This window comes from Melanerpes formicivorus, unplaced genomic scaffold (assembly GCF_026170545.1).
Source record: "Melanerpes formicivorus ecotype bairdi unplaced genomic scaffold, bMelFor1.0.p_v2 SCAF_100, whole genome shotgun sequence".
NCBI lineage: Eukaryota > Metazoa > Chordata > Aves > Piciformes > Picidae > Melanerpes > Melanerpes formicivorus.
In genome coordinates this window covers 1,619,118-1,642,539 of record NW_027142452.1, presented here as the reverse complement: position 1 = coordinate 1,642,539, position 23,422 = coordinate 1,619,118, and the positions used below count along the sequence as shown (strand labels likewise).

The 23,422-nt window shown below is 51.3% G+C and overlaps 1 protein-coding gene across 7 annotated transcripts in view; it reads left to right on the top strand.

Annotated features, from left to right (window-relative positions):
• Window positions 1-23,422, top strand: part of TANC2 (tetratricopeptide repeat, ankyrin repeat and coiled-coil containing 2) — a 296,571-nt gene that overhangs the window by 264,408 nt on the left and 8,741 nt on the right. For 6 of the 7 annotated variants that reach the window (XM_068166407.1, XM_068166408.1, XM_068166403.1 and 3 more), the window contains 9 exons: window positions 2,579-2,764; window positions 3,595-3,688; window positions 9,356-9,489; window positions 10,082-10,205; window positions 16,159-16,334; window positions 17,227-17,359; window positions 18,939-19,030; window positions 21,427-21,573; window positions 22,971-23,071. In XM_068166407.1, coding sequence (XP_068022508.1) covers window positions 2,579-2,764; window positions 3,595-3,688; window positions 9,356-9,489; window positions 10,082-10,205; window positions 16,159-16,334; window positions 17,227-17,359; window positions 18,939-19,030; window positions 21,427-21,573; window positions 22,971-23,071 — 1,187 coding nt within the window. Of the gene's footprint in view, window positions 1-2,578; window positions 2,765-3,594; window positions 3,689-9,355; window positions 9,490-10,081; window positions 10,206-16,158; window positions 16,335-17,226; window positions 17,360-17,995; window positions 18,026-18,938; window positions 19,031-21,426; window positions 21,574-22,970; window positions 23,072-23,422 lie in introns of all 7 variants that reach the window. The other variant, XM_068166409.1, reaches the window with a different exon arrangement.

Genomic DNA, 23,422 nt, shown 5'->3' with positions numbered 1-23,422 from the left:
GGGGACAGACCTTTGGGCAGGACCTGTTGTGACAGGACAGGGGGTGGTGGTTTGAAACTGAAAAAGGGAGATTGAGACTGGAGAGAAGGGAGGAATGTTCGACACAGGGTGGTGAGACATTGGCCCAGGCTGCCCAGAGAGGTGGGAGATGCCTCATCCCTGGAACCACCCCAGGTGAGGATGGACAGAGCTCTGAGCAGCCTGCTCTGGTTGCAGCAGTCCCTGCTGGGTGTTGGTAGTGTTAAAGGTCCCTTCGAGGTTGCTTAGCCTGGAGGAGGCTCAGGGGAGACCTTGCTGTCCACAACTCCCTGCAGGGAGGTTGTAGCCAGGTGGGGGTTGGTCTCTTCTCCCAGGCAAGCAGCACCAGAACAAGAGGACACAGTCTCAAGCTGTGCCAGGGGAGGTTTAGGCTGGATGTTAGGAAGAAATTCTTCCCAGCAAGAGAGATTGGCCCTTGGGATGTGCTGCCCAGGGAGGTGGTGGAGTCCCCATCCCTGGAGGTGTTTAGGAAGAGCCTGGATGGGGTGCTGGGTGCCATGGTTTAGTTGATCAGATGGTGTTCTGTTCTGTTCTATTCCAACCCAAACCATTCTGTGGTTCTATGAATTCAGGCATGGGGCAGCAACTTGTCATGGGTTGGAGCTGCCTAATTGCATTGGCCTGGTGGCCTGCTGAAGCCAGTTGTGGAGAAGTCCTTGAAGCTCAGAGGGTTAAAATGGCAACACTGTGTTTGCAGCATGGAGCATCCTTTATATATCTCCCTGAGACACATTTTCCCCAAACCTCTACCAAAGCTGTCCTAGAAAAATCCCCTGTGGTGAGCCTGGGGGGGAGTGTTTGGGGGTTTGAATTGTATCTAAAGGGTCAAGTTGAAGTATTTTGTTGGAAGAAGAAAACTCTGCTGGCTTTTTGAAGTGGGGCCTCCTGGAAGCAATTTGTGGTTTCTCTCTATGTTTAGCTTTCAGTTCAAAAAGCAAAATATGGGTTTGTGTAGCTGGGGCATGGAAGTTGGGATGGCTGAGGGACCCTTTTAGATCTTGCTGTGCTGTTTGTAATAACACAAGGAGAACATGAAGGGCAAAAAAACCCAAGAGAGTTCTGCTTTAGTTGGGATGTTGTGAGGGGCTGGGTGGCACCCTGACATCTGTTGGGAAGAAAAAGCCATTCCCTCTCCAAGAAAAGGAATGTTGGAGCTACAGAGTGCAGTGTGGAAGTCTACCACTCACAGCTTTCCTTCAGTGTCCCCTGTGACTGCACTGAGCAGACACCCCAGAACCAGCCTGGTTTGGTTTGAAGGCTGAGAGATGTCTGATTGTGGCACAGAGAAACTGCAGCAGTGACTGCTGCATAAGTTGAGAGATAATAAAATATTAACAACGTTAATGTATTATAATGTGAGGAATCTTTCTCATGTGTATTATGTAACCACAGTGCATAGAATATTCATCTCATGCTTATAGCCCTTATTCATAGCATGAGAAATGAGAGGGGAGGTTAATGAGAGACATGAGAGGGGAGCACAGCAGCTGATCCCCCTGCCCTGTGTTCTCCAAGCTACTGGTGTTGGGATAGGACCAGGAAATCTCAGCTGGTGTGTAGAGGCACTGAGTGAAGCCATGCCCTGTCCTCAGAAGCCAACCAGATCAGTGCCTGCAGGGCTGCCAAGTGTGGTCTCTGATTCCTGTTGACTTCTGCCTGCACTGGGTTCAAGCTGAGCATTTGACTGCAGGCTCAGGAGCTCCTGTGTCTCCCAAAAGCAATGGGATCTGGGAGCCAAGCTGGTTTGCCTGTTCTGGATTTGGGTAAAGGAGGTGATAGTGTACTCAGCACAAGAAGGACATGGACCTGTTGGAGTGAGGCCAGAGGATACAGCAATGATGGGAGCACTGGCCTCTGCTGTGAGGCCAGGCTGGGAGAGTTGGGGTTGTTCAGCTAGGAGAAGAGAAAGCTCCATGGAGACCTTATGGCCTTTCAGTGCTTCATGGGACCCAGCAGAAAGCTGGGGATAGACATTTTAGCAAGGCCTGTAGTGACAGGACAAGGGATGATGGTTTGAAACTAAGAGAGGGAGATTCAGACTGGTGAGAAAGAAGAAATGTTAGACACTGAGGGTGGTTAGACCCTGGCCCAGGCTAGCTCTGGAAGCATTCCAGGTCAGCTTGGTTGGGGCTCTGAACAACCTGCTCTAGTTGTAGATGTCCCTGCTGATTGCAAGGGGATTGGATTAGATGGCCTTTGAGGGTGCCTGTGATGGTGTGATTTCCATCAGCATGAAGAAAACCAACTTTGCTGGACTTCAGAACACAAAGAGGCAAACACCTTTGCAGCCTTAGAGTCGGGGAGAAAGCTAAACCCAGTGGTAACTGACCCAGAGCAAACACTTGTGGCCAAGAGGGTGTCTCAGCCTGAGACAGAGCTGCTTTGGGAGTGGTTGTTTTCTGGTCATGGAAGGGATAGCTCACCAGACAAATGGCCATGTTGCCCATCTGGCATTAGTTTGAAGGCAGGGCTGGAGACTGAAGGAGGGAAGAGCTCATGGCCAGGGTTTGGTTTGATTGCCTTTTATCATCTCTTCAAGGTGGATCACTTGGACAAAAATGGTCAGTGTGCTCTGGTCCATGCTGCTCTCAGAGGACACTTGGAGGTGGTAAAGTTCCTGATCCAATGTGACTGGACCATGGCTGGGCAGCAGCAGGGTGTGTTCAAGAAGAGCCACGCCATCCAGCAAGCCCTGATCGCTGCGGCTAGCATGGGATACACCGAGGTGAGACTGCCTGCACCCCGCTGCCTCCGCGGCTCCAAGCCAGGGCTTGGCTGTTCCATCAGGGTGGCCAGCAACAGGACAAGGGGGAATGGTTTGAAGCTGAGGGAGAGCAGGGTTAGACTGGAGCACAGGAAGTTCCTATGGTGGTGAGGCTCTGGAAGAGGCTGGCCAGAAGGGCTGTGGATGCCTCCTCCCTGGGGCTGCTCAAGGCCAGGCTGGATGAGGCCATAAGCAACCAAGTCTAGTTGAAAGGCATCCCTGCACATGGCAAGGAGGTGATCTCTGAGTTCCCTTCCACCTTAAGCCATTCTATGTTTCCTAGCCAAAACATTGACCAAAGAGGCTCTTGGAAGTAGAGTCACTACCTGGGCCCTACTCTTCCCATCACAGGCAGTAGGGTTCAGAGGTCCCTTCACAAACCCTGTGGTCTGGGCAGGTGTCCAGGAGAGGAAGGCAACAGGCTTTTAATTTGTTGGAATAAACCTTTAAGCAAGGAACACATCCCTGGACACGTTCAAGGCCAGGTTAGGCAAGGCCTTGAGCAATCTGGTCTGGTGGAAGGTGTCCCTCCCCATGGCAGACACAGCTAGAGGGAACTGGTGCTCCAAAGGCTCATCCTGTGTGGTCACAGCAAGACACTTGGGGTTTATTTTGCTTGTACAGGGCAGCAGTTTCAGTGATGGGTCTCTGGAAGAAGATTTAGTTCAGCTCAGGGAGCCAGGCAGAGCCTGTTCCTTCTCCTCAGTGTGCTGAGAGCAGCTGGTGTTAGGTGTCAGCAGTTTCTATGTAACACAGGCAGGGTCGTGAGCTGAGATGTCATTTTGTTTCAGATTGTCTCCTACCTGCTGGATCTTCCAGAAAAAGATGAAGAAGAGGTGGAGAGAGCACAAATCAACAGCTTTGACAGCCTGTGGGGAGAGACAGGTGATTGCTGTAGCTGCTGTAGCTGCTTCCTGCATGTTTGTGTTTGGGAGCTCCCTGAAGCATCCCTGAGCCCTGGTGGTGTTTTGATGGAGCGGGGATCAGTTCCTCTGATCTCATCTCAGGTACAGGTGCCACGGTGGAGCTGGCACTCAAGCTCAAATCAAACAGAAGTTTGGGGGTTGAAAATCCTGAGCTTCTGCAGCTCCTGGCACTTTTCAGGAACATGCAGGAACACAGCATCTCTGAGAGCCAGACCACTGACCTCCCTGACACGTCTCACACTAAGTGAGATGCAGACAAAATTCTGCTCCTTCTCTCTGGATATGGAACATATTTATCCCAAGCCTCTCCTTGTTTCTCTCTCCCCTCCCCCATTACATGCAGCAGCATGACTGACATTGTTTTCTGAGCACTTGCCACTATTTAGCACCTGGTGATGAAACAAATGTCCTTTGGTGCACTGCTGTGTTCCTGTGCTGATGGCTGTCATGCAGGGGCCCTCATTTCCTAGCTGCTGCCCAAACAAAAGCAGCCACTGACCCTTTCCACCCCACAGCCATGAAACACTCAGTCATCTCCATTGCTTGAGATACTCAAACCTGGAGTTGTTGGCTTTTAACTCCAAGCAGCTGATAACTACTGTCTCCTGTCTTTTGTACTCGACTCACTAATCTGCCTGCATCACTGGCAATGTTCCTGTCAAGTTAATACACCAAGGTAATGTTCCTGTCTGGGTAACAGAGCACTGAGTTGGATTCTGTCAGCTTTGCTTAAAAGTGACACCAGCCAAGGGTACAGAGAGTAGCTGGCATGTGGCTCAGGCTTTGGTCAGGGCAGTTTTGGTTTGAAAGGAGGGCAGGAAAAAGCTGGGATGTATTTTGAGCTGATCTGTCTGCTCTTCCTTTGGAAATTAATCTTTAGTAGAGCTTTGAATGAATGAAGTCTATCAGAAAGCATTGCCCCTGAGCTTTGAAGGACAAAGATGGAGGGATGAGGTGTTCCAGTAGGAGCCTGGTGGGTGGTTGGGCTGCTCTGGGGCACTCATGAGGCATTAGGGAGAGAGTCAGCTCCTGCAGCCACAGGGACAGTACTGAGCAGCAAGGACTGGCTGCTTTCCTGTGTGACCTGCTCTAGGTGATCCTGCTATGGCAGGGGGGTTGGTCCCTCCCAACCCCTAACATTCTGTGAGTTTGTGCCATAGTAGAGGAAATAAAGGCACAAATCAGTGATTTCACAGTGTCCCTAGGGTGTGATGGGTGAAAAAGATCAATTGGATGTGGACTTAGTGACATGAAATGGCAGTGGCTTTGCCATTGGTGAGCTCACAGCTCACAGGGTGACCTGAGCCAGCTCATCCAGTGCTTTCCTTTGGTTTCTGAGGGCTGTTTTCTCAATAGGATGTGGTCCAGATGCCTTCAGAGTTGCATCAAAAGCCACTAAGGTGTCTCTTCTCAATGTAACCTCATGGGCAGCATCAGATGCTCTCAGAGCAGTCTTGGCTGGTCTGGATGAATCCAGCAAAGCCCAATATAAAGCCATAGGTGTTTGCTAGACTGGTGTCTAACCTGCCCATCCCTGGAGCTCTGCCTTCACAGCTCTCACTGCTCTCCTGCTCAGCCACACTGAGCACTCCACTCTTCTCCCTTAAAAAGTCCAGCTCTTCTCTTTCCTCTTGCCCTATGTCCTGGGCACCTTTGCCATTCCCTGCTCATTGCCTCAAGGACTCTTCAGCAGAACCTTTTCCATCTCTCTTAGCCCTTTCCCATACCTTTCCCCCCAGTAATGCCAAAAGCTGGGCTCAGGTGTCTGGGGTGTTCTCTGCCTCAGAGGGGTTTCTGAGTAACTGGGATAGCTGGGGATGTGGATTTGGGATTCAGAAGTCACACACAAATAGAGGAGCCATCTCAGAGCCAAAACCCTGTGTCCCATTAAAACTGGTGGTAGGTAAGAGGGCAAATCAGCAAAACCCACCAGATTCAGCGGTCTCAGGTCCTGTCACAGGCAGGACAAGTTTCCATGGATCTCAGGACTCCCTTTCAGGTTGTTTTGTTGTGATTTTCCCCAGATGAAATGGTGAGTTCAGCTCCATTTGCAGAGAAATCCTGGTTTCCACCTAAAAATAGCAACTGCTCTGAAAGTCTGCATCATGTCTGGTCTGGGTTTTGATACTTGTTGCTGTGTGTCTAATCTTCAGCAGAGCAGAGCTGACTGCCTGGCTCTGTGATATCAGCCTGATATCATCCAAATGGCCATGCCAAGTGACATCATAACTTCAGGAATTGCTGACAGCACGCTCTGGCCAGCTCCAGATGGAATATTTCCCTCTGGGACAAAACTAATACCAAAAACCCAGCACACACACAAAAGAAATATCTGAGTCACTTGTAATAACTCCATCAGAGTTGGAGGTGCAAAGAATGACTCCATCAGACTGGGTTTGTCTTGCTGCCAGGCTGTGAAATGGATCCACGTGCCATGAAGGAGCAATTGAATGATTCCTTCTCCAGATAAAGTTGTTTTTCCTTCTCTAAGCAAACAGCCACACAGCACAGAGGCAGCAGCAGCAGAATGTGCTGGTGCAGGTCCCTGGCGTTGGAGGCCGTGGCTGGTCTGATGCTGGAGGGGGAGGTGGGGAGCAGGTCCACACCTGAAACTTGTCTCTGGTTTTGTTTGAGCCCTGTTTTGAGAAACCCAGCAACTCCTTCACAGAGTTTGTGCCAAGACTTTGTTATTGCATGGTGAGTTGTTCTCCTGGCACTGGGTCCTCATGGAAAAGCTGCAAAATGAACATTCCTGTTTCCCAGCCCAGGACTGTGGCCCCTGCTCCTTGGCTGGGCTTGCTGGACTTGCCCTGTTGCTGCTGGGCCACAGGAGCTCTCTGGCAGACAATAAAACTTCAAACAAAACCATTCCCATTTCTCCCATTTCTCCTCATCACCTTTCTGTGGCTTTTCCAGTCTCCTTTCAGCAGGCAGGCACAGCCTTACCTTGTGCTGTGGGGTTGTGGAGACCAGCAGCTGTTGTGAAGGCACACTGGTGATGTCAGAAGGGAGTTAAGTCCACCCAAGGAGGAATAATTTTCCTGAAGTAGTGTAGTGGAGCTTTGGGGCTTGTACAGGTAGACACCAGCCACAGGGTAGTGATCTGGGCTTGAGGTGCCAGCAGAGGAGCTGGAGCCTGGGGATGTCAAAAGCCACTTTGGTTAGAAGGCTGGAGGTGGGGGGCTGGGGTACCTGTATCCAGAGCAGCAGCAGACTGTCAGCTCATCACAGTTGGTGGGACCCCAGAGCTTGGCTGGTCCAACCTTCTGATCCAAGCACAGGCACTGATGAAGTCTGGGTGTACCTTAGTGAGCTGGCCACCTAAGATCCAGCTGGACTGAGCTCCTTTGAGCTCTTGGAGGGTTTCTCCAGTTCTGTGGACAAATGCTTAGTGTCTGTGCATTCTACAAGATGACCTTGGATAAGCTTCCCTCAGCAGCAGGCAGCAAATCCAGGTCATCGGTGTGGAACCTTCCTGAAGCACCAAGGCCTGACTGCTCAGTAGCACAGAAGCTTTTGAGCTTCCCTTGAGCTGCAAAGGACAGGTTGGAGCTCCATGCCCATCCCAGTTGCTTTGACCCTGAGGAGCAGAGAGGCAAAAGGACACATCAGTCCTGGTGTAGTGGAGCAGGATATGGCCATGGATCAAAGCACCTTGTTTCAGGGATATCTTCTGCAAGGACCATCTCTTGATGGAACACCGAACCCCTAGGTGACTTACAGCACTTCCATTGTTGCAAACCTAAGTCATTTTGACGTGAAGTACCTCAAATTAACCTGCAACATGTCGAGTGGGGGCAGGGATATAGAAATAGCACCCCCAGAGCCCTGCCTTCCAAGCCCTCTGCTGTGCACACTACTCACAGTCCTGCTATATTTGTGGCTTACGTTTCAAACCCACATGGAGCTGATTATAGATTTGTTTGCAGCATGTTCTGCTTGTGGCAGCAAGAGGAACTTTTTAGATATATATATATATTTTGTTCCTTTTAACTCTTGGTGTCTCTCAACCCCAAGAGAAGAAAACTCAGCCTTAACGTGGAGCAGCAAAGCAAATTCATTAATACCCCCTCCCCCCCCATCCATTAGCAGTGTTGCAGCTGGAAACCCATCAACACCTCGTAGTCAAGCATCCCCCAGGACTGTGCTTCAAAGAAAGCAACAAAAAACCAAGCTGCAGTCAGATAGAAATAGACTCCCACCTCCTGCTCTAACTCCTGCTAGAAGCAGCACAGAGCATGGAGCCGGAGGGAGCTGTGCTGAAGTGTGCAGAAAGTTAAGAGAGGAGGAGGGGAGGAACTGAAATGTCTAAAATTAATAGCAAGGAGGAGTCAAAGGCAGGTCCTGCACTGGGGACTGTTTTCTAACCCAACCCTGCTTTCTGAGTCGATACAGCATGTTTTGTCAGGGAGAGAGCTGTCCAGTGGTGCCTCTACCCACCTGTAATGCTGTCAGCACCTGTGCTGCTCTGAGGAGACCTTCGTGTGGCCTTTCAGTATCTTAAGGAGGCCTCAAGAAAGCTGGGGAGGGACTTTTCAGCATGCCAGGTAGTGATAGGACTGGGGGAGTGCAGCACAAATAGAAATGGGTGTATTCAAATTGGATGTTAGGAAGGAATTCTTCACCGTGAAGGTGGTGAGACGCTGGCACAGGTTGCCCAAGGAGGTGGTGGATGTGGCTCTGAGGAACCTGATGTAGTGTGAGGTGTCCCTGCCCATGGCAGGGCATTTGGAACTGGATGGTCCTTGAGGGCTCTTCCAACCCTGACAATTCTGTGATTCTAAATGAGAGAGGATTTGGGGTCTGCACAAGGACCTGTGCTGGCAAGATCAGTCCTGGCCAGAAAGCAAGCCTGGATCAGCCTTTTTCTTGGCAGAAGGGGTCTACATGCTCAGACCATTTTTGCTTTCTGATTTGTTTCCCTGGTTTCAAAGATCTGCAGCCTAAAGTGGGACAGTAAAAACTGAAGCCCCCACCTGAGTTATGCTGCTCTGTGCTGGGTCAGACAGAGGAAAGCCACAAATCTCATTGACATCTCATGGCCAGCATTGATCTGTCAGCGCTTCCAGCCTGACTCTTCACTCGGTCTCTTGAGTCCAGGCCAGGCTGCAGGAGGTCTTACCAAGACAGCAGCTACCTCAAGACCTGTGCTTTCTCTGGATGTTGTGTCCCTGCCAGGACACCCTCAGTCCTGCAGCCTGTGGCTTCTGCAGTGGGGCAAGCTGCAGGAGCACAGGGGGGCATGGTGAAGGCTTCATGTGACAAGGTTGAACATCTCTTTGCAGCAGCACCTTGAGCCTCAGTCCCACGTTCCTGCAGGTGGTTTTATGCTTATTGCAGTTCTTAACTGCAGGAAACAATAAAAGCTGATTGTCCCAATCTGCCTCTCTCTATAACATCAAGAGGTCTTTTCATGGAGGAGTTGACCTTTGAAAGAAACTACTGAAGCAAGAGCTAGACCTGTGCTGATCCAACCTTTCCTTGTTTGTTTTTACCTGCCACCAGACACACTTGGCATTTCAGGCACCATTGCTTTGGTATCTGTCAGGAAGACCTCTTCTGGGACGGGAAAAAGCTCCATGGAGCATGTGGCTCCTTCCCTTCACTGCTCTTCTCTCTCCTGCAGCTCTGACCGCAGCGGCTGGGCGCGGGAAGCTGGAGGTCTGCCGCCTGCTCCTGGAGCAGGGCGCGGCGGTGGCTCAGCCCAACCGCCGCGGGGTGGTTCCGCTCTTCAGCGCCGTCAGGCAGGGACACTGGCAGGTGAGTGGCTTCCTCCTGCCGCCTGGAGAGCCTGAAAGGTGAGGTCCCTTCCATCTTGCTGTAGTGTGAGTGGAAAAGACAAGCCCCAGTCCTTTGGGGCACAGCTGGAGGGAGAAGAAGTGAGACTGGTGCTTCACAGACCCAAAGCTCTTGCTGGCTTCTGCTTTTGCATGAGTGCAGCTTGCCCGGGGAGGTGGCTGAGGCTCCTTCCCTGGAGGTACACAAGGTGAGGCTCAATGAGGCCCTGCACAACCTGGTCTAGTTGAGGATGTCCCTGCTGACTGCAGGGAGGTCAGACTGGCTGACCTTTGGAGGTCCCTTCCAGCCCAGACTATTCTATGATGTTATCTTAGCATTTGGGAAGCCACTGGCATGTTCTTGACTTGAAAGGTCACTTTGCCTGGCTTTACCCCACCCTTGCTCCTCGCATGCAGAGGGCATCCATGCCTTGGGAGGTGAGGTTTCCAGACATGGGGACCACTCTGCACTTCCTTGACTCTGGTTTCTTCCCTGCTGGGTCTCTTAACATGCAAGGTGTGTTCCCAGCTGCTGTCTCTACCTACAGCCTGTGGCCTGCCTCTGTGTGTTGCAGATTGTGGATCTCTTACTCACGCACGGCGCCGACGTGAACATGGCAGACAAGCAGGGCCGGACGCCGCTGATGATGGCTGCATCTGAAGGACACCTGGGCACAGTGGAGTTTCTGCTTGCACAAGGTCAGAGCACTTGCTTGGAGGTGTGATGGAGACCAGCCACGGCCAGCCCCACCGCAGTGTCTCCTGCCCAGTTTGTAAGGTCAGGGTGGGGATTGCAATCCCACTGCCGGATCAGATGGTGAGAGGGGCTCTCAGCATCCAGCTTGCTGGAGAGCAAGGCTACAATACTCACAGCCTTCATCTTGGCTGTCCATTTAGTTGTCTGTGTGTGATGCTCATAGCCTCAAACCATGCATTTGAGTTAGAAAATAACCTGCCACAGGTGCTTTGGGCATTGGGCTAAGAATAGAGCCCTTTGACCATGCTTGGAGCTTTCCCCTTAGACAGCAACATCGACAAGTGATGTGACTGAACCACCAGCATCACCATGGAACAGGCAGGCAAGATTCAGCCACAGGGCCTGGAGGTGTTTAAAAGTTATCTAGATATGGTGCTTAAGGATATGGTGTAGTAGTGGCCCTGGTAGAGTTAGATAATGCTTGGATTTGATGATCTTGATTGTAGGGGCCTACAGGAAAGCCAGCAAGGAACTTTTTACAAGGGCTTGTAGTGATATGATGAGAGGCAATGGATTGAAGCTTGAGGAGGGGAGATTGAGACTGGAGATTAGGAAGAGATTCTCTACAATGGGGGTGGTGAAACACTGGAACAGGTTGTCCAGGGAGGTTGTGGCTGTCCCCTCCCTGGAGGTGTTCAAGGCCAGGCTGGATGAGGCCTTGAGCAACCTGGGCTGGTGGGAGGTGTCCCTGCCCATGGCAGAGGGTTGGAACTGGAGGATCTTCAAGGTCCTTTCCAACCCAAACATTCTATGAATGTGTAAATCTTAGAGATCTTTTCCACCTATGGTGATGCTGTGCCCAGAGTCTGGGATATGTTTTAACCCTGCCCTTGCCAGTGCTATCATTGCCACCCACCCCTTTGACACCAACACCAGCAGAGGATGAGGGTAAGGCCTCCACACAGGCGAGGATTTGGTGGATTCATTGCAAACAAAGGGAGATTATTTTGGAGACATCCCCCTCCTCAGCTCTGCCCTCACAGATTCCCTTTGCTCAGTACTTCCAGTGTCTAATAACTCTCCTCCACGAGGACTTACTCAGCCAGCAGGGACATGGTTCAGTTTTACTCATTCCTGCCAAACGTGTTGGAGGTGAGTCAGAGCCTCAGGCTGCCTGCAGCTCGTGTGAGCACCATTAGTCCTCATTTCTCTGGTTCCTTAGGGACTTGGGTTTTTTCCTGACAAATAGCCAATGTTTGGTTTGGTTGGTTCAGCTTCCTTTTTTTTTTATTGGCTAGAAATAGCATTTAATTTTTGAGATTTGTATTGCAGGTAAGATCCCTCCTTGGGAAGGGATTTATGCTCCCTATCGTGAGAGGCAGGGAGAGAGCCTTTAAAGCAGAATGTGAGACCCTTGGATATTTTCTCTAGTGCTTGCAAGAACATTTTTGCACTGCAAAATTGCCAGGCTTCCAAGAAAAACTTTCTCACTGCCTGTCTGTATGTCCTGAGCTACAGGCCAGGCCTTGCTGTCACTACTGTATCAGGAACAGTGTGGCCAGCAGGGGCAGGGAAGTCATTGTGCCCTGTACTCAGCACTGGTGAGGCCACACCTTGAGTCCTGTGTCCAGTTCTGGGCCCCTCAGTTTAGGAAAGATGTTGAGTTGCTGGAAGGTGTCCAGAGAAGGGCAACAAAGCTGGGGAGGGGTCTGGAGCACAGCCCTGTGAGGAGAGGCTGAGGGAGCTGGGGTTGCTTAGCCTGGAGAAGAGGAGGCTCAGGGGAGACCTTCTTGCTCTCTCCAACTCCCTGAGGGGAGGTTGTAGCCAGGTGGGGGTTGGTCTCTTCTCCCAGGCACCCAGCAGCAGAACAAGAGGACACAGTCTCAAGCTGCACCAGGGGAGGTTTAGGCTGGAGGTGAGGAAGAAATTCTTCCCAGAAAGAGAGACTGGCCATTGGGATGTGCTGCCCAGGAAGGTGGTGGAGTCACCATCCCTGGAGATGTTTAAAAAGAGCCTGGATGAGGCACTTGGTGCCAGGGTTTAGTTGGTTAGATGGTGCTGGGTGATAGGTTGGACTGGATGATCTCAAAGGTCTTTTCCAACCTGGTTAATTCTATGCTGTGCTATGCTATGCTGTGCTATGCTATGCTGTGCTATGCTGTGCTGTGCTATGCTGTGCTATGCTACTGTAACCTGCATAGGGATGAGACAAAGATCAGTTTCAGGCCTGAGTTGAGTATGAATTCATTCAATTAAATTCATTCCATTAATTATTTTCTGACATTCTGTTTTGAAAAGAAAATCAAATTCACCCTCCCCATGTTTAAAGTTGCAATTTGGCCTCCTCTTGCACTTGACCCCTTCTGTGTAAAAGGCTTAAAATAAGTTGGGTTTTGGTTTGATTGGGGGTTGGTTTTTTTTGCCTTGAGAGCTGGGCAAGTTGCTTGAAACTGGTGAAGGATGAAAGTGGTTATGGGATCACCAGTAAAGTTTTCCTGGTTCTTTGGACCCCCAAGAGCCCAAGAAGTCAAATACTGAAATACCTTTTTTGGGGCTCTTTTTTTGCTTTCAAAGGTCCATTCTATTCAACAGCTTCATAAACTCCACTGAACAGTGCTGTAACACATGGTCCTGAAAAGTGAGCTGAAGCCTGGGCCAGAGGACAGTGCTGTGGTGGTGTACTTTAATTAAAATGGCTTTGACAGTCCTGTTCAGTGTTTCATTAAAATCCAAGTGTGTGAATCATAAGCCATGAGCATTAATTAGTGTGTTGCAAAGCAAATCTCATTTGACTCTACTTGATTAACCCAGCCAGCATTTGTAAACACTTTTTATTAACAGAGTTGCAGTCATCAATCAATTTGAAACCCAGATTCTTCAAGTCACCTGCTGCTCTTGCTTTGCACCCAGGAGTAATGGGTGTGGGAGCAGTGAATTAAGCATCCCTGGTAGCAGCTCTGCTAAAGCCAGCTTTGTTTACACCAAGCAACAGAATTCCTGCTGCTCATTGTGTTTGGAGAGAGCTTGAGTCTGCAGCTGCTTTTCCTGCTAAACTCAGCCCCTCGATGCTCACAGAACCATAGAATCATTTAAGTTGGAAAAGACCTTCAAGATCATTGAGTCCAACCATTCACCCAACTCTGCTGAAGTCCACCACTAAGCCATATCCCCAAGCACTGCACCTGCACAGCTTTTAAACACCTCCAGGGATGGTGACTCCACCACCTCCCTGACAAACCTTTCAGTGACAATTTTCTTCCTCATGTCCAGCCCTGGTGCAGCTTGAGGCTATTTCCTCTTCTTCTGTGGCTAGTTACTTGGGAGACCAACCCCCACTTCATGGCAGCCTCCCTTCAGGGGGTTGTAGAGGGCAATGAGGGCTCCCCTCAGCCTCCTTTTCTTCAGACTAATCAACCTCACTACCCTCAGATTGTGCTGCCTGGGGGTGTGTGGTGCCTGTGAGTGCTGCTGAGCCTTGTCCCGGTGCACATAACCCTGCCTGGGCCATGCTCTGTGCAGGAAGGATCCAACCATCCTGGCCACTCCCTACTGCTTTTTGATGCTCCAAGGGCCACTTGTTTCTTTTGTTTCGTTTCCTCTAGCTGGCTCATTGTTTTGTGCCCACAAGATAACACTGAAAGGAGGTTGTAGAGCAAGGGCTTGGGTCTGTTCAACCAAGGAACAAGTGATAGGACAAAAGGACATAGCCTCAAGCTGCACCAGGGGAGGTTTAGGCTGGACATTAGGAAGAATTCCTTTCATGAAAGGGTTGCTAAGCCCTGGCCCAGGCTGCCCAGGGGAATGGTGGAGTCCCCATCCCTGGAGGTATTTAAGAGTCATGCAGACATAGTGCTCAGGGGTATGGTTTAGTCAAGTACTTGTCAGTGTTGGGTTAGTGATTGGACTCAGTGATCTTAGGCCTTTTCCAGTCCAGGCACTTCTCTGATATTAAATCATGAACTCTGGCATTAGCCACTTAGTGTTTTTAGGGAAGGAGCAGCCCAGCCCTTCTCAGAAGAAAGACAAAATCTTTCCCCTGCAGCAGGGATTGATCCCATGAGGTCACCTTAAGCCACTTGCCCTCAAAACCATCAGCGTGGTCCATGCCTGACTGCCTTCATGCTTACTAGGTCAGAGATCCCCGAAGGAGCTAGGGATGCCTTCAGAGTCAAGTAGAGGTTCTACTGGGAGCCACAGCTGCGCTGGCAGCTCAGACCTTTTGCCCAGCCTGCCCTGGAGCAGTTTGGGCATTTCTGCAGCAGCACATGTTGTCTGCTCACTTAGACCTTCAGCTTCCAGTGCTGCAGTGATAACCCTGAAGTCTGTGGCCATCCCCCTGTGCTGTGGTGTGTCTCTTCCTCCCCTGGACTGGGAAAAGTGTGGGAAGGTTGAGTGATGATGTTGCTTTCCAGGCTTCCTTCTTACTGCAGGAGCTTTCTAACCTGCTCCAGAAGAATCAGAGAGAAAGCACAAGAAAAGACTTCAATGGTTTGATTGCAGGACAGTAGCTGGTACAAACAAGGAGGAGTGAAATGAGGCTCTGTCCTGCTTTGCTGAACAAAAGCTGGCCTTGGGTGAGCTGTGGATCACCTGGAGGGCTTTCACAGAGCTTCAGAAGGGTTCCTGGGTGCAGTGGGACAATGTGAGGGAAGATGTTGGGAGTTCATGTTGTCATCCCTCAGCTTGTACACTGGAGCTGCCTTGCAGCCAGTGTCCCTCCTTGGCTCACCAGGTTGCCCCCCAGACAGTTTGCCACTGCACTCACTGGCACTTGATGCTGCAGTGGGAGGCAATTGGGATGCTGTGGCTGTGCTGGGAGCTCCAGGCAGATGTTTCTGACCATCCCAAGCAAATGTTGATGTGTTGTGCTCCACAAACACAAAGCTGTGTGAGCTGGAAGCCCTCTCAGTCTGCTGTCACCTGGGCGATGTGTGCTACCTGTGGGATCTGCTGGCTGGGAGGAATGGGAAGGTTCAGGAGATTCACAGTGATCCCTCCCTTGCTGAGCTTTCTGGAACCAGTGAAGACATCACACTGGGCAGTTTAGAGTTTACCTGCAGGAGAAAAGCACTGCAGCAGCAATTCATCCCAGCCTGCTGGCAGGAGCACCCCGCAGGTAGCCGCCGTTCCTCGGAGGAGCAGAGCTGCTCCAGATCTATTCTGCATGCTGGAGAGCTGGAGCCCTGCCTGTGCCATGGCAACAGGAGCTGTCTCCATGCCACGAAGAGGAGTGTTCACTTAGTGCCGCTGCTCAGGGCTCAGATGCCTCTCCATATGCCTTAGGAAGCAACACTGACCCGCTGGTATGGCAGCACGGCTTCTCCATCCAAGAAAATGTCAAGTCCCTCTCTCCTTGGCTTGCAGTTGGCAATAGTTTATCCCACAATGTTGTATTTATCTTGGGCAAAGTTCAGGGAGAAACACTGCTGGAAATGGTGTGGATTTGGGGAAAGGGAGGGGAGTGAAGAGGGAGGAAACTCTGTGCTTTTTCAGAAGAACTCAGCTGAGTTGACTGAGCTCCCCTTAGCATGCCTTGACCTGCTGAAACAGCAGAATGGTCTTCATCTCTGACTCACACTGGACTGGGGCTTGATTGGGGAAAAAAACCAACCACAAAAACCCAACAAACAACAGAAGTAACCAAAGCAGTTAGGAGGAAAGATTGATGTCTCAGATGAGAGATGTCAAATCCACCCTGCTGCTCAGGCGACGTTTGCCAGAAAAGCCTCCAGAGCTAGGTGCGAAAAAGTTTGCAGCTTGGTGTGAATTAAAACTCCCTTTGCCACAGTTCCCATGGGTGCTTTTGGAGCTGCCATGGAGGGTGGGCTCCACGGGGGGGAGATGTTAATAAAGTCATGAATAATCCTGCACGGAGCTCGGGAATCAGCTGGCAGCACCGAGCCGCGTCGCAGCGCTCAGCCGCAGACAGCTCTCAACTGCTGCTTGTTCTTCCAGGTGCCTCCATCGCTCTGATGGACAAGGAGGGCCTGACAGCCCTCAGCTGGGCCTGCCTGAAGGGACACCTCCCTGTGGTGCGGTCCCTGGTGGAGAACGGAGCTGCCACCGACCACGCGGACAAGAACGGGCGCACGCCGCTGGACCTGGCGGCCTTCTACGGCGATGCGGAGGTGGTGAGTGGCTGCAGGGAAGGGCCACGTGGCGTCAGAGCCTTCAGCTGGTGCACTCTGGCGTGGTGTGGCAGTAAGCAGAGTCACAGAGCCATAGATGGTTTGGGTGGGAAGGGACCTTTAAAGATCTTCCATTCCCACACTGCAGTCAGCAGGGACGTCTGTAACTAGAGCAGATTGCTCAGAGCCCCAAACAACCTGGCCTGGAATGGGTCCAGGGATGGGCATCTATTGCCTCTCCGGGCAACCCAAGCCAGGGTCTCACCACCTTCAGTGCCAAACATTTCTTCCTTCTCTTCAGTCTCAATCTCCTTCTTCTAGTTCCAACCATTACCCCTTAGCCTGCTCAGAACTCTGTCCCCAGCTTTCTGATGGGTCCCTTTAAGCACTGAAAGGCCCTGGAGCCTTCTCTTCTCCAGGCTGAACACCCCCAGCTCTCTCAGCCCAGCCTCACAGCAGAGTGGTTCCAGCCCTTGGATCACTGTTGTGATCCTGGTCCTCCATACATGCAGGCACTTCACAGAGGACAACACATGAGACTGATGGACGAGGCCTCAGACCCCATCGGGTTTGGTGCAAGCAGTGTGGCAGAGCAGGCTTGGGAGCACAGGAGGTGGCAGCTGGAAAGACTTCTTTGCTGTGAGGGTTGTGGAGCCCTGGAACAGGCTGCCGAGGGAGGTTGTGGAGTCTCCTTCTCTGGAGAGATTCCAAACCTGCCTGGACATTGTGGGCAACCTGCTGTGGGTGACTCTGCTCTAGCAGGGAACTTGAACCTCCAGAGGTCCTTTCCAATCCCCAACCACGACAGGGTTGTGATTTTGCTGGTTGTACCTCCCCAGCAGTGCACAAAGGTCCCCCCCAAGAGCAGCACTGACTGCTGGGCCTCTCGTTGCAGGTTCAGTTCCTGGTGGACCACGGGGCCATGATTGAGCACGTCGACTACAGCGGGATGCGGCCCCTGGACAGGGCCGTGGGGTGCCGCAACACCTCGGTCGTCGTCACTCTGCTGAAGAAAGGAGCCAAGATAGGTAGGGACAAGGGGACAATGCGCCGCCGGCCGTGTGCCCAGGCAGGACCTGCAGCCCTGGGGCTGGCTCCCTGACAAACCCAAGCGTGACCCAGAGGCAGCCCCGGCCCAGGCTGCTGCTCCGTGCTCCGCGCAGAGCCCTGCCTGCGGTGCCCTCGGTTCACAAAGGGGAACTAGGGAGAGTTTCTCTTCTTTCTTTCTTGATAACTATCGTCTTACCTAGCCCAGTTAATCAATAAACCACTGTCTCTTTGGCAAGGTCTTTCCTCTGGTAATGCCTTTTCTATCTTTACTAGTCTTGAGTCGGCAAACGTGCAGTGTCCATGCATTGCTGTGAGCTGCTGCCTCCACTTGCTCTGTGTGCGCTTCCAGACGTAGCGTTCCCCGCGCCGTGCCGCGCAGCTGCTCACGTTGCCTTTCTCCTGTCCGAGGGGATTTTGCTGGTGCATTGGCTTCTCTGCTGCCTGCCTCTCACAGCTGCTTTTTGTTTTTTGTTGTTTTTTCTTTTCTCCTTTCTTTCTTTGTTGTTTTGGTTTGGTTTATTATTTTCTCTCTTTTTTTTCACCTTCATCCATTATTATTTTTTTCCCCCCCCCCCTCTCTCCTACAACTTTTTGTTTTCTCCTTTTCTTTGAAGGTTGTCAGACGTTACCGAGTCGCCCACGAGGTATATCTCATTGCTGTCAGCATCAGCTTCGATCTGATAGCTTTGTCAGCCTTGCTTTCTCCTGTTTGATTTAGCCTGCATGCGTCCCCAACACCTCTAATCTCTTTAATTTACCTCACCTTCAAATAATTATTATTTTTTAAATGACTGTTGCAGAGAATAACTTGAACTCAAAAACTAACCTCCTTCCCCCCCCAAAATGTACTGAATCTACTTATAGACTATCGTTGACTTATTCTTCACCCACACTAATGAGCTGTCCCCAGATAGTTTTTTTGCCACCCCCTCCCCTCCTGGTCTCAGTCCTTGAGATCAGGGCTGGCTCTGCCTGGGGCAGCCCCCTGCGCAGAGCCGCTGTGTCCCTAGCCCCCACCCATGGCTTCACACCAGCAGCACTTGGACACCACCCCCTCCCCTGTGTCCTGTTTTCTGCCTTCATGGATTTTTCTACTCCAGCGTTTCACATCTTGTGAGGCTGGAGGTCACAATCCGCTCAAGTGCCTATCGACAGCCCAGCTCCAGGTGTCCCAGAGACTTTTCCTTCAGAACTGCATTTATGTAACCACTCTGATTTCTCCTTCGGAGGCTGTTTGGTTCCTTCCCACCCCCTGCGCCCCGCCCCGGGCTGGTTCCACAACCGGCACTGCCCCCTTGTGGAACAGGCTCCCGGCAGCTCCCAGCCCATCCCAGTGCTGGGGGTGAGGATTAGCCTTAGTGACTGCACAGGGAAAAACAGTGCAGTGGGGATGATGTTAATTGTCAGCTCAATCATTCGGAGCACTCTGCCCTTTGACCGTGCCAAGTTGTTCTCTCCAGCAGAAATTTCCCACCCCAGGATATTTTTTCCACCCAGCTTCCTACCACCCTTGCATTGTATGAGTTTTTTACCCATCATGCATCCTGTACACTGCAGGTCCAGCAACATGGGCGATGGCAACCTCCAAACCAGACATCATGATCATCCTGTTGAGCAAGCTGATGGAGGAGGGAGACATGTTTTATAAGGTGAGAGGGGTGAGCTTGGGACAGTTGAAGCTTGCAGCTTGTGTCCAGTTCTGGGCCCCTCAGTTTAAGAAGGACATTGACACACTTGAACGTGTCCAGAGAAGGGCTAGGGAGAGGCCTCGAGCACAAGCCCTACGAGGAGAGGCTGAGGGAGCTGGGGTTGCTTAGGCAGGAGAGGAGGAGGCTCAGGGGAGACCTCATTGCTGTCTACAACTACCTGAATGGTGGTTATAGCCAGGAGGGGGTTGGTCTCTTCTCCCAGGCAAGCAGCACCAGAACAAGAGGACACAGTCTCAAGCTGTCCCAGGGGAGGTTTAGGCTGGAGGTGAGGAGAGAGTTCTACACAGAGAGAGTTGTTGGCCATTGGGATGTGCTGCCCAGGGAGGTGGTGGAGTCCCCATCCCTGGAGGTGTTCAAGAGGGGATTGAACATGGTACTTGGTGCCATGGTCTAGTCATGAGGTCTGTGGTGACAGGTTGGACTTGATGATCTTTGAGGTCTCTTCCAACCTTAGTGATACTGGGATACTGTTTTGACCAAGCAGTGCTGCTGCCTCAACCCATGGCAAGGCAAAGCTGCTGCTCAGTGTTCCTCGTGTTGCAAACTGATTTTGGTTAGTGGGGTTGGGGGATTGTTTGCTGAAGCAAAGCCAAATCTCTCTGCAGTCTGGATTTGAGCCAGCACTTCGTTTCCATGTGGAAAACACCAGAACTCAAGTGTTTTACAGAGCTTTGGAGCATTGATGTCATGGCATCAGATCTGTTGCCTAGCAGGCTGACTGCTGCGGAGCAAGGCAAGGAGATAATAAACCCCAGAAGAGACTCCTGGAAGAAACTTTTTGCAGTGCAAACAGATTGTCAGGAGGCAGATGGCTTGGTCATGTCCTTTAGCCCATGGGATGCATTCCCCCATTACAGTCAGAGAGTCTTTTTGATGCTCTGTGTTTATTTAAGCCACTCTTCAAAACCTGGAGATCTGCACACACACAAAATGTGCAAGTACAACAGTGATTCACTGTGGTGAGGCTCTAAGGGTGAAGCAGAAAAATATGCAAAGCTGGCATTGTAAGTGGAGTTATCTGCCAGAGATACAGCTGAGAAACCTGAGCCTACCAGCTTTTAAAGCTCTGTTATTGGTAGCTGCAAAATTTATGTCTGGGTCATCATAAATGCCCTGTGTCCTAGATCCTATCTTGCCCTCTTTCTTTCACCCTAGGCACCATGGCTGCCCCCCTCCAGGGTGCAGATCATCCCATCCCAAAATTAGGTGCCCAAAATAACAGAGATGAGTCACCCTTTGAAGGTGACTGTGGTGTCCCAATAACTATAAAAGGAGCCTACCTGACAGGCTTAGATGGAGACACCTAATTTTGAGACACCTAAAGCCCAGGGAGCTGAATCTCAACCCATTTGTCCAACTTGCAGAGCCACATCAGTGCCATAGCTTTGCTATTGCAAAGGCTGCTTCAAGCCCCAGGACCTCCACCCAAAGTCCCACACTTCATGTTCCTTACCCTCCCTGATGCTTCCTAAGCTTTGGGTGTAGGGTGTCCTGCAGACATGGGTTGTTGATCCCCCAGCTCAAAAGGTCATCCACCCAGAAGCCAGATGGAGTTGTGTCAAGTTAGCATAACAGTGTCTGATATATTGCTTGCTGTAGTGTGACAATTCTGAATGGAAGAAGATGCCAGAGGGAGCTTGGAGCTGCCTTCCAGTACCTGAAGGGATCCTACAGGAAGGCTGCAGAGGGACTTTTCATAAGGGTATCTAGAGACAAGACAAAGGGGAATGGTTTGAAGCTGAGAGAGAGCAGGGTTAGACTGGAGCTTAGGAAGAAGTTCTTTAGTGTGAGGGTGGTGAGACTCTGGAATAGGCTGCCCAGGGAGGTTGTGGATGTTTCCTCCCTGGGGCTGTTCAAGGCCGGGTTGGACAAGGCCTTGAGCAACCTAATGTAGTTGAGAGGCATCCCTGCCTGCGGCAGGGAGGTTGGAGTAGATGATCTCTGAGGTCCCTTCCAACCTAAGCCATTCTGTGATTCTGTGAACTCAGGCTTTGAACAGGCTGCCCAGGGAGGTGGTGGAGTCACCATTGCTGAAGGTGTTAAGAAACATGTGGCCATGGCACCTGGGGGCATGGTTCACTGGCCATGGTGGTGTCAGGTCAAAGGTCAGACTGAATGATCTTGAGGTCTCTTCCAACCAAAACAGCTCTGTGGTTCTAACTCAACTTGCACAAGGCTCCTGCACGTCCAGACCAGGTTGTCCCTCGATCAAACATCCTGGCTTTCCTTTCTAGAAAGAGCCTAGAACCACCTAAACCATTCATGGGGCTGGTGAGTGAGTTCTCTGCGCTGAAGCAAAGCCAAGGATGTGTTCTGACCTGTTCTCCTTCTGTCAGAAAGGTAAAGTGAAAGAGGCTGCCCAGCGCTACCAGTACGCTCTGAAAAAGTTCCCCAGGGAAGGGTTTGGAGAAGACCTGAAAACCTTCCGTGAGCTGAAGGTGTCTCTGCTCCTCAACCTCTCCAGATGCCGAAGGAAAATGAATGTAAGTCTGCCCTCTCCTCATGGCCCCAGGCACAAGCCACCAGCTCTCAGCCTGTGCACACAGACACCTCCAGCCCCCTCCTCTTGCTGCAGCCCCTGCGATCTCTCCTGGCTGTCCTTCCCAGGGCGCTGCCGGTCCGTAATGCCAAGGAGTCATCAGTTAATGTGCACTGCTGGTGATTAAAAATTCATTGCTATGTTTATAGCTGTTTGAATCTTTTATGACTGCCTTTTGATGAGGATGTGAGTTGGGGGTGGAGGCGTTCTCCACATCTCTAGAGCAGGGGGGAGGGAGGAGCCAGGAGATGTGCTCCTTTGAATACTAATTCATTTAAAATGAAGGAGCATATGCTTAGGGGGCTAGTGTTTCCCTGGGGCAGTGACTCATCCAAAAACACCCCCATGTACTCCCTCTCCTCCCAGAACTGCTGGATCAATGTCACTCCCATCCAGCAGCATCAGCTCCTGCAGTGGGTCTGGTCTTCCAGCAGACAAGTGCCACCTTCCCCTTGCTCTGTAAGCAGAAGCTTTCACCTCTACAGCTTAGAGTCTACATAGACTCTGAAAGTGCAATAATCCACCAAAGCCATGAGCCAGTGAATAATACACTGGAGGAAAAGTTCTTAGACACCTCAGGCTGTGAGAGTTAGGACTGTTCAGCCTGGAGAAAAGAAAGCACCAGGGAGACCTGAGCAGCCTTCCAGTGCCTGAAAGGGGCTACAAGAAATCTGGGAAGGGACTTCATACAAGGGCTTGTAGTGACAGGACAAGGGGGAATGGCTTGAAGCTTGAGAAGGGGAGATTGAGGCTGGGCATTAGGAAGAAGTTCTTGGCAGTGAGGGTGGTGAGACACTGGAGCAGGTTGCCCAGGGAGGCTGTGGATATCCCCTCCCTGGGGGTGTTGAGGCAAGTCCTGTTTGTAGGCACTGAGATGTCTCAGTCCCTTCCTCCGTGAGCAGTTTTGTTCAGCCCCTTCGTGGTCTGTCCACGCATTCAGAGTGGGAAGCAGAGGGCGTGGGAAAGGTTTCCTGTGGCTTTCAGCTATGGAAAAACCCTTCAGGAGATAACATTCCAGCCTCTGCAAGACCAAAGACTGGAAAGGAACTGCATGCACTTGTGAGGGATACAATCAGTGAGAACAGAGCCAGTGGCAAGCTGGCCTCTGAGGGTGCTGACAGCTTTGAGAGGGCTTTGAGTCTTTGGAGGTGCCACCGGAGCTCCCTGGCTGTAAATGGTGTTGCATCCATGTGAAACATTCTGGTACCATCAACCTTTCCATGGGACATGAGAACAACCACAAAGCAAAGCTGATACTGAGTTTGTTTGCTTCCCAAGCTGTGTTTGTTTGTCTCTCTGTGCCTGTTCAGTCACTCACCTGCACACCATTTGTAATGACAGGACTTTGGCATGGCAGAGGAGTTCGCTACTAAAGCTCTGGAGCTGAAACCGAAATCTTACGAAGCTTACTATGCAAGAGCAAGGGCCAAACGCAGCAGCAGGTGAGGAGGGAGAGAGGCAAGAGTGCAAGGGGCTGGTCTCTGCAAGCCTGGTGGCCACACCGTCCACCAACCCTGCCAGCTGTCCCCATGGGAAGAGATGGCAAAGGAGTGTTGGTTAATGGGATTGCAAACCTCTCCAGCTCCAGTCCCCCTCCCTGGTTTGGTAATTTCTGGAGACAGCTGAATGTGCAAGCTTTTTGAGAGGTGCATCTTAGCTGAGCTTTGTCTGCCCCTCTTACTGCACTGGAAACCTTGACACCAAGGTTGAGCATTCTCTTAAAATATACCCTTTAGTTCAACCCCAACTTGGACTCAAAGCAAAATATGACTCATGGAAGCCCTGTGGCCTGT